Source organism: Diceros bicornis, chromosome 40 (genome assembly GCF_020826845.1).
Source record: "Diceros bicornis minor isolate mBicDic1 chromosome 40, mDicBic1.mat.cur, whole genome shotgun sequence".
Taxonomy (NCBI): domain Eukaryota; kingdom Metazoa; phylum Chordata; class Mammalia; order Perissodactyla; family Rhinocerotidae; genus Diceros; species Diceros bicornis.
This window is the reverse complement of record NC_080779.1, coordinates 10843711-10857964: the sequence shown is the minus strand read 5'-3', so window position 1 is coordinate 10857964 and position 14254 is coordinate 10843711. Positions and strand designations below refer to the sequence as shown.

At 33.1% G+C, this 14254-nt stretch overlaps 1 protein-coding gene across 1 annotated transcript in view; it reads left to right on the top strand.

Annotated features, from left to right (window-relative positions):
• Window positions 1-14254, top strand: part of SLC9A2 (solute carrier family 9 member A2) — a 96422-nt gene that overhangs the window by 75552 nt on the left and 6616 nt on the right. Inside the window, exon 8 of the mRNA XM_058534657.1 lies at window positions 442-603. Within this exon, the coding sequence (XP_058390640.1) occupies window positions 442-603 (162 nt within the window). The remainder of the gene's footprint in view (window positions 1-441; window positions 604-14254) is intronic.

Sequence of the window (14254 nt, the reverse complement as noted above, 5' to 3'; positions counted from 1 at the left end):
TATTGGAGGCAAAGGCCTGGTTTGTGAATGTTCAAGAGAGAATCAGAGGAGAGGAATTGCAGATAGGGAGTATTAATACTTCTGAGTAACTTTGCTGAAAGGGGAAGCAGAGAAATAGGAAATGTAGAAATATATGTATTTTAATCTATAATTAGTGAATATTGGATGTATGTATGTCATGGCTATATACAAAATTGTACCTATATAGACACACACTTATTTTATATACACATATATTCAGGTATGCACATATTAAAAAATATATATATGTGTGTGTGTGTGTATATATATATGTATATAAATAAAATTATTGGCATAACTAAACACTGCTTACTAAATTTTTTCCCTGGGACTAGTGGAAATGATTTTATTGGTAAAAATAAGTTTTTCTTAGTCAGTGTAGTATTAATTAATTGAAGCTTTGATTTTCTTTAATTCCAGGTTTAAGAAGTTTGATGACAAATACCTGCGGAAGCTTTTGATTCGGGAAAACCAACCCAAGTCAAGCATTGTGTCCCTATATAAAAAGCTTGAAATAAAACATGCCATTGAGATGGCAGAGACTGGGATGATAAGTACTGTTCCTTCTTTCGCATCTCTAAAGTAAGTACTGTTTTGCAAATAAAAGTTATGTCCTTATAGTTTTTTGAAACCAGTAATAATAACAAATTTGACTTATGTCCTAGAGGGATACCTGAAGACCTCACAATAGAATGAGATTCTGGTTAAAAGGTGAAAGCCTAGAAATGTGTATATTATGTTGTATGTCATGTCACATCACATTATGCTATTTTAGAATTGACTAGTCAGAAAATACTTTGTCATGTTTAGGATACTTATGCCTTTATTATATTTGCTTTGGGTAATTCAGTGCTTTTTAAAGTAAATTAAAGCATCTTAAGCAGGCATTTTGAAATGGAATATTTTAAGGTGTGTTATATTTGTTATTATAAATATGCATGTAACTATATAGCTATTTCCTGATAGATTATTCACAGAATCATAGTTTAAGGCTTGGAAATAACGTTGGTGATCATCTGTTGCAATGGTTCTCAACCCAGGCTGCACATCAGAAACGCCTTGGGAACATTTAAATAATACAGATGCCTGGGCCCCACCCAGTCCAAGAAAAACAGGATCTTTGGTGCTAAGGCCCAGGTATAGGTATATTTATAACTTCTTTAGATGTTTCTAATATGCAACTGGGATTGAGATCCACTGACCTTGCCTGTCTCTCTAATTTTAACAATGAGGAAATGGAGACCCAGAACGGTGAAGTGACTTACCCAAAATCTTACAGCAAATCCATAGCAGAACAGTAAATAGTTAACAAATGGGGTCATTTCATCATGTAAGCATCTTTCTTTCTCTATCACAAAAATGACAGAAATTACAGGTTTCGCTGATTTCTTCTTTCACTGATGAGCTTGAAGCTCATTTAAACTAAATGTCACCTAATTAAAATGTTGTCTATGGGAGGGTTGAAGTGAGAAAGGAAGCTCCAAATCACACTCAACCACATAAACCATGATTTTTTACTAGAACTCTAAGTCTCCTATAAAAATTATGGGAGTTTACACAGACCAGAATAAAAAGAAATAGTCGTCGGGATGGCTCAGAGGTAAAGGCATTGTATTGCATTGGAAACATTGTGGACTGAGCAGAATGACTGGTTTATAGTCTGAGCTCTGCAAATAACTTGGTGTGTGACCTTAAGCTGGTCCATCTACTTTCCTGAGATTGAATTTCTTTCAAGTAGAAAATGGGGCTAGACTTGATCGTTAAGGCTCCCTCTAGGTTTACAATTTATGATCTTTCCTATGCAGTCTTCTATTTGCAGCTGCAGCAAGGGTTAATTCAGTTATCCTACTTCTTAAAGGAGGGCCATTGTCTTTGTGGTCACAGAAGAAGGAAATCTCAGTTTTACTCTTAGTTTACAGCTTATTTTGAAGCTGGTAGTAAGCACAGTAAAAGCAAAGGTTTAGGGTTAGGGACGTAGGTAAAAAAATTAATGGCTAGCTGCATAGTTGGATAAATGAGTGCCATATTGACCATTCCACCTCTCCTGAAATGTTTTCTTTAGAGGCAAGTAGAATCAAAAAGAGAGGTAATAAGGAATTGTATTTCTGGCAGTAATGGACTGAGTGTTCCAGACCAAACAATCTTCTGAGAACAACTAGAAAAAAAGGACAAAATATATTTTAAAAATCTGCTTGAAAGTTAGGGAGTGCCAATGTGGTGAGGAATTTCTTGGCCAAGAGTCAAGAGAAATGGGAAGTCCAAGAAAATGGAACTGACACTTAGTGCCATTTTGCTCCCTGGATTACAGAGAAGGTGTCTGAGAGTCTAAAGGGCTAAAACAAGAGATTTTGACTGACTGATTGGTCTTAAAGAATAAAATTGGAATTCAAAAACCTACTAAGAAGGAGGAGCTCTCGTACCCAGCTATACGTTGTTACTTCAAAATTCTACGCCTTAATCCTCAAAGGAAAGAAATCCAGCCTAGAATTATCTCAACCCATGATTGTTTAAATTATCTGAAAGTGATATTACCCCATCCCAGCTGCTTGAGAGGAGTAAACATAAATCATCTCTGGAGGAAAATAAGATTATAAAGAGCCTTAAACTACCTGCATGATTTTACTTATATAATGTCTAGCAACCAATCCAAAATAAACAAGAATATGAATAGACAAGGAAATATGACCAAAAACATTGATTAAAGTATAAACAAAAACAGAGAGTTGTTTATTCAGATAATTGGCAGCAAGAGGATTCAGATAATTGAGTTATCAGACAGGTACTTTAAAATAAAAATAATGATATGTGTAAGGAAAGAAAATAGCACTGACACTTTTGGCATTGTCATGGAGATTATATAAATAAAAAAGATTTAAGTGGAATATTTGAGCTAAAAATAAAGTAAATTTAAGATCTCATTTGATGGGTGTAAAAGCAGATTAGACACAGCTGAAGAGAGAATTGATTAATTGGAAGATGGGACAGAAGGAAATAACAGAATGAAGCACAGTGAAAAAAAGAATGGAAAATATAGAAAAGAAAGTAAGAAATATATGGGATGTGGTTAAAAGTTCTAGAAGGAGATGAGAAAGAAATTAGTATGAGCAATATTTTAAGAGCTAATGACTGAGAATTTCCCCAAAGAGATGAAAGATAGGAACTATGACAAAGCTTAAGCAGATTACATAAAAAGAAAACCAAATGTAGGTACATGCTAGTAAAACTGCTAAAAATCAAAAACACAAAGAAAAAATCTTAAACATAGAGGAAAAAATGTGCATATTTTCTTCAAAGGAGAAAAAAACTGACAACAAATTATTCAGCAAAAGCCATGGAAACCATTGGTATCTTCAAAATTCTGAAAGAAAGTAACTGATAATCTAGAGTTTCATACCCTGCTAAAATATCCTTCAAAAAAGCAGTAGAATAAAAATATTTTCAGACAAATAAAAACCATCATACTAAAGTGAATGATAAAGGGTTTCAGAGAGAAGGAAAAGAATCTCATAGAGAAGCTTGGAGATGAAGGAAGGAATTAAAACAATGGAAATGGCAAATGTTTGTAAAATCTATGTGAGTATTAATTGCATAAAATAATAATAATGTCTGTGGGGTTTTAAGTGTGTGTAGAATTAAAATTAACAACAATAATAGCTTATAAATTGGGAGGAAGGTGAATGGTGTATTTGTGTTCTACGCTCCTTGTGTTGTCCAGAAAGTGCTAAAAATAAAAATTTATTTTGGACTTTAATAAGTCAGTGATTAATGTAGTAATCCCAGGTAACCACTAAAAAATAGGAAAAGAATGTAACAAGCCAACAGAGCAGTGAAACGAAATAACAAAATAAAATAAATTTTAAAAAGGCAACAAAGTAGAAACAAATAATCATAGAACAGATGGGATGCAAATAGAATGCAAATAGTAAGATGATATAGTCTTGAACCCAAAGGTAATTACATGAAATATAAACTTACTCTAAAAGGGAGAGCTGATCAGAATGGATAAAAATACACAACTCACTAGATGTTGCTTATAAGAGACACTACTTACCTATAAGGGTATAGCAAGGTTAAAAATAAAATGTTGGAAAAAAGATATACCATTAAAGCACTAAACAAAAGAAAATTTGTGTAATTATATTTTTATTATAAAATGTAAACATGCAAAAACACTGCTAAAGATAAAAATATATATTTCATAATGATCAAGGTTCAATTCTAATAGAAGATATAACAATTCTAAATTAGCATGCCAATAAATAATAACATAGCCTCAAAATTACAACACAAAACTAGACAGAACCACAAGTAGAAATACACAAACTCATCATTAGAGTGGATAATTGTAATACTCTTCTCCCAGCAACTGATAAAATAAGCAGACAAAATTTCACTAAGCATGTAAAAGATTTTGACAACATTATAAACAATCAAGTCTTAAAAAATTTCATACAAAGTATGTTCCTTTACCATAAGGGAATCAAAAAGAAAATAAAATATATAACAACATGAAAAGTGGAATATCCCTATATTTATAAGTTAAATAAAAATTGGATCAAATAAGAAATTATGATGTAAATCAGAAAATATTTTGAAAAGTATGACATATCAAAACTTATGTAAAGCAATGGTTAATAGGGAATTTTTTTAACCTTTAATGCAAAAATTAGAAATAAAGTCAACCTGAAAATTAAGAATCAAAACAAATAATCTAAACACCCATATTATGAAATTAGAAAAAGAAATGACAAATTAAACCTAAAATAGAACAGGAAACTTGAATAGTCCTCTAAGTGTTAGGTAAATAAATCTGTAATTGAAACCTTTCCACAAAGGAAACTCTAAGACTATATGTCTTCATTTGTGAATTCTACCAAACATTTAAGGAAGAAATAATACCAATCGTACACAAACTCTTTCAGAAAGTAGGAAAAGAAGGAAAGCTTCCTGAATAGCCTTATGAAACCAGCATAATTTTGATACTAAACCTGATGAAGAAACTTATAAGAAAGAAAAATTATAGACATAATATTTCTGTAAAAATTCTAAACAAAATATTAGCAAACAAAATCCAGAGACAGATTAAAAAGGATATACATCAAAATAATTTTGGGTTTATTACAGGAATACAAAGATGGCTTAACAGTAAAAAATCAAAGGTATTCACCACTTTAATAGAATAAAGAAGAAAAATCATAGGTTATCATCTATCTGCAATAGAGGCAGAAGAATTATTTGATGAACTTCAATATCCTTGATTTTTTTTAAAAAATGTCTAAACAAACTAATAGAAGAAACCCTTCCTTAAGCTGATAAAATTTATTCACACAAAAAAATATGTAGCAAATACAATTTTTAATGTTGAAATATTGAAAGCTTTAACCTGAGATGTGGAACAAGGATTCCTATTATTACTATTTCTATTAATATTTTACCAATTCTAGGCCAGAAAAATAAATAAAAAAGATTAAGGGCAGGAAAAGAAGTAAAGCTGTCATTATTCACACACAGCTTGATTGTTTTCACAGAAAATCCAAAGAACCTACAAATAAATAACTAGACATAATAAGTCAATTTATCTAGGTTTCTTTTTTTTTATTATTGAGGTAATATTGGTTTATAACATTACATAAATTTCATGTGTACATCATTATATTTCAATTTCTGTGTAGACCTCCTCCTATTCACCACCCAAAGACTAATTACCATCCGTCACCACACACATGTGCCCAGTCACCCCTTTCACCCTCCGTCCTCCCCGCTTCCACTCTGGAGTAACCACCAATCTAATCTCTGTATCTATGTCTGTGTACGTTGTTGCTGTTGTCTTCTATTTATGAGTAAGATCATACAGTATTTCACTTTCTCCAACTGACTTATTTCACTTAGCGTAATACCCTCAAGATCCATCCGTGTTATCATAAATGGCAAGATTTCATCATTTTTTATAGCTGAATAGTATTCCATGTGAATATATACCACATCTTTATCCATTCGTCCCTTGATAGGCACATCATTTGTTTACAAGCCTTGGCTATTGTGAATAATGCCGCAGCGAACCTAGGGGTGCGTGTCTCTTTATGCATTCATGTTTTCATGTTCTTTGGATAAATACTCAGCAGTGGAATAGCTACATCGTATGGTAGTTCTATTCTTAATTTTTTGAGGAATCTACATACTGTTTTCCATAGAGACCGCACCAGTTTGAACTCCCACCAGCAGCGTATGAGAGTTCACTTTTCTCTACATCCTCTCCAACACTTGTTATTTCTTGTCTTGTTGATTATAGCCATTCTGATGGGCATGAGGTGATATCTCATTGTAGTTTTGATTTGCATTTCCCTAATAATTAGTGATGTTGAATGTCTTTTCTTGTGCCTGTTGGCCATCTGTATATCTTCTTTGGTGAAATGTCTGTTTAGGTCTATTGCCCATTTGTTAATTGGGTTTTTTGTTTTTTTGTTGTTTAATTGCATGAGTTCTTTATATATTTTGGATATTAACCCCTTATCAGATATATGGTTTGCAAATATCTTCTCCCAATTGTTAGGTTGTCTTTTCGTTTTGTTGATGGTTTTCTTTGCTGTGCAGAAGGTTTTTAGTTTGATGTAGTCCCATTTGTTTATTTTTTCTATTGTTTCCTTTGCCTGGTCAGACATGGTATTTGAAAATATGCTGCTAAGACCGATGTCAAACAGCATACTGCATATGTTTTCTTCTAGAGTTTTATGGTTTCAGGTCTTACATTCAAGTCTTTAATCCATTTTGAGTTAATTTTTATGTATTGTGTAGATAATGGTCTACTTACTGTTCTTATTCTTTTGCAAGTGGCTGTCCAGTTTTCCCAGCACCATTTATTGAAGAGATTTTCCTTTCTTCATTGTATGTTCTTGACTCCAATGTCAAAAATTAGCTGACTGTAGATGTGTGGGTTTATTTCGGGGCTCTTGATTCTGTTCCATTGATCTGTGTGTCTGTTTTTGTGCCAGTACCATGCTGTTTTGGTTACTATAGCTTTGTAGTATGTTTTGAAATCAGGGAGTGTGATACCTCCAACTTTGTTCTTTTTTCTCAGGATTCATTTGGCCTTTGGGGTCTTTTGTTGTTCCATATATATTTTAGGATTCTTTGTTCTGTTTCTGTGAAAAATGTCATAGGAACTTTTATAGGGATTGCGTTGAACCTGTAGATTGCTTTACGAACTATGGACATTTTAACTGTGTCAATTCTTCCAATCCAAGAGCATGGAGTATCTTTCCATTTCTTTGTGTCTTCTTCAATTTCTTTCAACAATGTTTATAGTTTTCAGTGTACAGATCTTTCACCTCTTTGGTTAAATTTATTCCTAGGTATTTTGTTCTTTTTGTTGCAATTGTAAATGGGATTGTATTCTTAATTTCTCTTTCTGCTACTTCATTGTTAGTGTATAGAAATGCAACGGGTTTTTGTATATTGATTTTGTATCCTGCAACTTTACCATATTCATTTATTATTTCTAAAAATTTTTTGGTGCATTCTCTGGGTTTTCTATATATAAAATCGTGTCAGCTGCAAATAGTGACAGTTTCACTTCTTCCTCTCCGATTTGGATCTCTTTTATTTCTTTTTCTTGCCTGATTTCTCAGGCTAGGTCTTCCAATACTACATTAAATAGGAGTGGTGATAGTGGGCATCCTTGTCTGGTTCCTGTTCTTAGAGGGATAGCTTTCAGTTTTTCTCCATTGAGTATGATATTAGCTGTGGGTTTGTCATATATGGCCTTTATTATGTTGAGGTACTCTCCTCCTCTACCCATCTTATTCAGAGGTTTTATTATAAATGGGTGCTGTATCTTGTCAAATGTTTTCTCTGCGTCTATTGAGATGATCATATGATTTTTATTTTTCATTTTGTTAATGTAGTGTATCACATTGTTTGACTTGTGGCTGTTGAACCATCCCTGCATCCCTGGAATAAATCTCACTTGATCATGGTGTATGATCTTTTTAATGTATTATTGTATTTGATTTGCTAGTATTTTGTTGAGGATTTTTGCATTGATGTTCATCAGTGATGTTGGCCTGTAATTTTCTTTTTTTGTGTTGTCCTTGTCTGGTTTTGGTATCAGGGTAATGTCGGCTTTGTAGAATGAGTTAGGAAGCTTCCTCTCCTCCTCAATTTTTTGGAAGAGTTTGAGAAGGATAGTATTAAGTCCTTTTTGAATGTTTGGTAGAATTCACCAGGGAAGCCGTCTGGTCCTGGACTTGTATTTTTGGGGAGGTTTTTGATTACTGTTTCAATCTCCTTACTGGTGATTGGTCTATTCAAATTCTCTGTTTCTTCTTGGTTCAGTTTTGGAAGATTGTATGATTCTAAGAATTTATCCATTTCTTCTAGATTACCCAATTGGTTGGCGTATAGCTTTTTGTAGTAGTCTCTTATAATCTTTTGTATTTCTGAGCTGTCCGTTATAATTTCTCCTCTTTTGTCTCTGATTTTATTTATTTGAGCCTTCTCTCTTTTTTTCTTGGTGAGTCTAACTAAAGGTTTGCCAATTTTGTTTATCTTTTCAAAGAACCAGATCTTAGTTTCATTGATTTTTTTCTATTGTTTTTTTTTAGTCTCTTCCATTTATTTCTGCTCTGATTTTTATTGTTTCCCTTCTTCTACTGATTTTGGGCTTTGTTTGTTCTTCGTTTTCCAGTTCCTTTAGGTGCACTGTTAGACTGTTTATTTGAGATTTTTCTTGTTTGTTGAGGTAGGTCTGTATTTCTAGAAACTTCCCTCTTAGAACCACTTTTACTGTATCCCATAAATTTTGGCATGTTGTATTTTCATTTTCATTTGTCTCCAGGTATTTTTTGATTTCTCCTTTGCTTTGTTCATTGACCCAGTAGTTGTTCAGTTGTATTTTGTTTAATCTCCACATATCTTTAGTTTTTCCAGTTTTCTTCATGTGGTTGATTTCTAGTTTCATATCATTGTGGTCAGAAAAGATGTTTGGTGTTATTTCAATATTCTTAAATTTATTGAGACTTGTTTTGTGGCCTAGTATGTGATCTGTCCTGGAGAATGTTCCATCAGTAGTAAAATGGATAAATTTTGTATAGTCATGTAATGGAATATTATACAATGATTAAAATAAATAAGCTACAGCTATGTGCAATAACACAGATGAATCTCCAACATAATGCTAAGCAAAAGAAGCTAAATTTAAAAGACCACATCTTGTATTTGAAAGACTCCATTTATATAGAATTCAAATTCAAGCCCAACTAATCTATGAAATTAGAAGTTAGGATAGTGGTTATCTTTGGCAAAGAGGGAAGGAAGTATTGATTGGTTGAGGAGCCATAAAGTGGTTTCTGGGGTTCTAGTTAATGTTCTGTTTTTGAGTTGAGCGATGATTGTATAAGTACATTCCCTTTGTGTAATTCATTGAGCTGTACATGTAAGATTCATGTACTTTTTCTTTCTTTGTATTATATTCTAATAAAAAAAACGAGTTAAGTATAAACAAGGGAAGTACTTGGGCAATTATCACTGGAGTTATGCAAACATGTTGGCAAAAAGCTGGTGGGAACATTATACAAGAAAATCAGATACCAAAAACATTATTACTTACTAACCTTGTTTGTTCCTTCCACCTCTAAAATTCAGTGAATTAACTTTGCTGATCAAAAAACATGACTAGAAGGCAGGACAGCTGTCTCAACAACAATGCCTCAAACTAAAAAGATGCTTCTTTAAAAATAACCTGAGCAATTGAGGTTGAGGCAAAAATGAATCATCTAAATCTAGAGAAGTCTGTCCTGCTGAAACCTTAAATTTCTGTGTCTATTCCTTTGTCTGTCTTCATTACCTGCTGTGCATAGGTTTTTGTACCCAAGTAATTACTATTATAGTTGGTTTACAGTAACAGCAAGCTTGCACTTAAAAAAATGTAAGAGAACTATGCTCTTTAATTTGTGTGTCCATGACCCATCTTCTCTAAGACCTGCCTTTATGTATGTTCACCTTCTTAGCTTTAATTTATTTTCCTAATTTATCTTCTTATCTATTTATTTTATTGTGCTATATATTTTTGTAGGCCCCCTAAAAGCCTTTTTGAAGGAGTTAGAGTAAAACTATATAAATACAGTTGATTCTCATTGTTTTTGGCAGTAGTTATATTCTCTAAAGTTGCCATAAACATTTATTTGTGACTATTGACTCATTGCTCCTAGGGGAAATACAGGAAATCCTGTGAGACTCTGGTCATGTTTTCATTAGCTGATTAATACATAATCTTGTTGTATATATGTTTCTGTTTAAAGACACTGTATTTAATATATACTGTTGATTCGTTAACATTGAACTCATGGCCAACAAAACCATAACTCATGCTTGAACAGAGCTTACCTAACACAGATTTTCTCCAGAGGGCACATCACAGCCTTCTTGCACTTAGGAACACTAGACAGCATTTTAGAACTATGCTTGGAGCCTAAAGATCTAAAGGGAGAAATAGACAGCAATACAATGATGATAGGGGATTTTAATAGCCCACTTACATCAATGGATAGATCATCCAGACAGAAAAATAAGGAAATATCGGCCTTAAATGACATGTTGGACCAGATGGACTTAACAGATATATACAGAACATTCCATCCAAAACAGCAGAATACACATTCTTCTCAAGTGTACATGGAACATTTTCCTAGGATATATCACATATTAGGCCACAAAACAAGTCTTAATAAATTTAAGAAGATTGAAATATCAAGCATCTTTTCCAACCACAGTGGTATGAGACTAGAAATTAATTACATGAAGAAAACTGAAAAATTCACAAATATGTGGAGATTAAACAACATGCTACTGAATGACCAATGAGTTAAAGAAGAAATCAAAAAATACTTTGAGACAAACAAAAATGGAAATATAACATACCAAAATTTGTGGGATGCAGCAAAAGTGGTTCTAAGAGGGAAGTTCATAGCGATAAATGCTTAACTCAAGAAACAAGAAAAGTCTTAAATAAACAACCTAACTTTACACCTCCGAGAACTAGAAAAAGAAGAACAAGTGAATCCTGAAGTTAGCAGAAGGAAGGTAATAACAAAGATTAGAGCAGAAGTAAATGAAATAGAGCCTGAAAAGACAATAGAAAAGGTCAATGAAACTAAGAGCTGGTTCTTTGAAAGGATAAACAAAATTGACAAACCTTTAGCTAGACTCACCAGAAAAAAAAAATAGAGGACCCAAATAAGTAAAATCAGAAATGAAAGAGGAGATTTACAACTGATACCACAGAAATACAAAGGATTATAAGAGACTGCTATGAATGATAATACGCCAACAAGTTGGACAACCTAGAAGAAATGGATAAATTCCTAGAAACATACAACCTGCTAAGACTGGATCATGATGAAATAGAAAATCTTAACAGCCCGATTACTAGTAAGGAGATTGCATCAGTAATCAAAAACCTGCCGAAAAACAAAAGTCCAGGACCAGATATCTCATTGGTGAATTCTACTACACACTCAAAGAAGAATTAACACCAGTCCTTCTCAAACTCTTTCAAAAAATAGAAGAGGAGGGAACTCTTCCAAACTCATTTTATGAGGCCAGCATTATTCCAATACCAAACCCAGACAAGGACACCACAAAAAAAGAAAATTACAGGCATACCTCGTTTTATTATACTTTTCTTTTGCAAATATTGTATTTTTATAAGATCCCCTACCAGCAAAAGGATTATGACTTGCTGAAGGCTCAGATGATGGTTAGCATTTTTTAGCAATAAAGTATTTTTTAATTAAGGTATTTTTTAGACATAATGCTATTGCACACTTAGACTACAGTATAGTGTAAACATAACTTTTATATGCACTGGGAAACCAAAAAATTTTTGTGACTCACTTTATTGCGATATTGGTTTTATTGCAGTGGTGTGGAACTGAACCTGCAATATCTCTGAGGTATGCCTGTACCTGCCAATATCCTTGATAAATATAGATGCAAAATCCCTCAAGAAAATATTAGCAAACTGAATTCAACAATGTATTAAAAGGGTCATACATCATAATCAAGTAGAATTTATTCCAGGGATGCAAGGATGGTTTAACATCTGCAAATCAGTCAAGGTGATGCACCACATTAACAAATGAAGGATAAAAATCATATGATCATCTCAATGGATGCAGAAAAAGCATTTGACAAAATTCAACATCCATTTATGATAAAAACTCTCAAAAAATGGAAATAGAAGGAATGTACTTCAACATAATAAAGGCCATATATGACAAGCCCACAGCTAATATCATCCTCAATGGTGAAAAGCAGAAAGCCTTTCCTTTAAGATCAGGAAAAAGGCAAAGAGGCCTACTCTTGCCGCTTTTATTAAACATAGTATTGGAAGTTATAGCCAGAGCAAATAGTCAAGAAAAAGAAATAAACGGCATTCAAATTGGAAAGGAAGAGTTGAAACTGTCACTATTTGTTGATGACATGATGTTATGTAGAGAAAACCATAAAAAATCCATCAAAAAACTGTTAGAACTAAGAAGCAAATTCAGTAAAGTTGCATGATAACAAAATCAATCTGTTGCATTTCTATACACTAATAACAGAAAGAGAAATAAAGAAAATAATCCCATTTACAGTTGCGTTAAAAAGAATAAAATACCTAGGAATAAGTTAAATCAAGGAGATTAAAGACCTGTATATTGAAAAGTACAAGACATTAATGAAAGAAATTGAAGAAGATGCAAATAAATGGAAAGATATTCTGTGCTCATGGATTGGAAGAATCAATATTGTTATAATGTCCATTCTACCCAAATCAATCTGCAGATTCAGTGCAATCCCCATCAAAATTCCAATGGCATTTTTCAAAGAAATAGAACAAATAATCCTAAAATTTGTGTGGAACCACAAAAAAAAAAAAAAAAGAAACGCACACAGCCAAAGCAGTCTTGAGAAAGAACAAAGCTGGAGGCATCACACTCCCTGATTTCAAACTATATTACAAAGCTATAGTAATTAAATCAGTATGGTATTGGCATAAAAACAGACACATAGGTCAATGGAAAAGAATAGAGAACTCGGAAGTAAGCCTGCACATATATGGTCAATTAATTTACAACAAAGGAGCCAAGAATATAGAATGGAGAAAGAACAGTCTCTTCAATAAATGGCATTGGGAAACTGGACAGCCACATGCAAAAGAATAAAATTTGACCACTGTCTTACACCATACACAAAAATTAACTGGAAATGAATTAAAAATGAACTTAAGACCTGAATCCATAAAACTCCTAGAAGAAAACATAGGCAGTAAGCTCTTTGACTTAGGTCTTGGTGACTGTTTTTTGAATCTGACGCCAAAAGCAAAAGCCACAAAAGCGGAAATAAACAAGTGGGCCTACATCAAACTAAGAAGCTTCTGCACAGCAAAGAAAACCATTAAAGAAATGAAAAGGCAGCCTACAGAATGGGGTAAAATATTTGCAAATCATTTATCTGATAAGGGGCTAATATCAAAAATACGTACAGCACTCATACAACTCAATAGCAAAGAAACAAAAAATCCAATTAAACAATGAGCAGAAGATCTGAATAGACGTTTTTCCAAAGAAGACATACAGGTGGGCAACAGGCACATGAAAAGATGCTCGACATCATTAATCATCAGGGAAATGCAAATCAAAACCACAGTGAGATGTCACCTCATACATGTTAGAATGGCTTTTATCAAAAACAGGAGACATAATAGGTGTTGGCGAGGATGTGGAGAAGAGGGAACCCTTGTGCACCGTTGGTGGGAATGTAAATTGGTGCATCCACTATGGAAAACAGTATGGAAGTTCCTCGAAAAATGAAAAGTAGAACTACCATATGATTTAGCAATTCCACTTCTGGGTATTTATCAGAAGAAAATGAAAATACTAACTTGAAAAGATATATGTTCCCCCGTGTTCACTGCAGCATTCTTTACAATAGCCAAGACATGGAAACAACCTAAGTGTCCATTGATGGATAAATAGATATGTACATGGTATGTGTATACAATGGAATATTATTCAGCTGTAAAAAAGAATGAAATCTTGCCATTTGCGACAACGTGGATAGACTTCGAGGGCATTATGCTAAGTGAAATAGGTCAGACAGAGGAAGACAAATACCATGTGTTCTCTCTTATATGTGGAATGTAAAAAAATAAAAAATAAAAAATAAAGGCAGCCCAAAATCAAAAGCACATGCT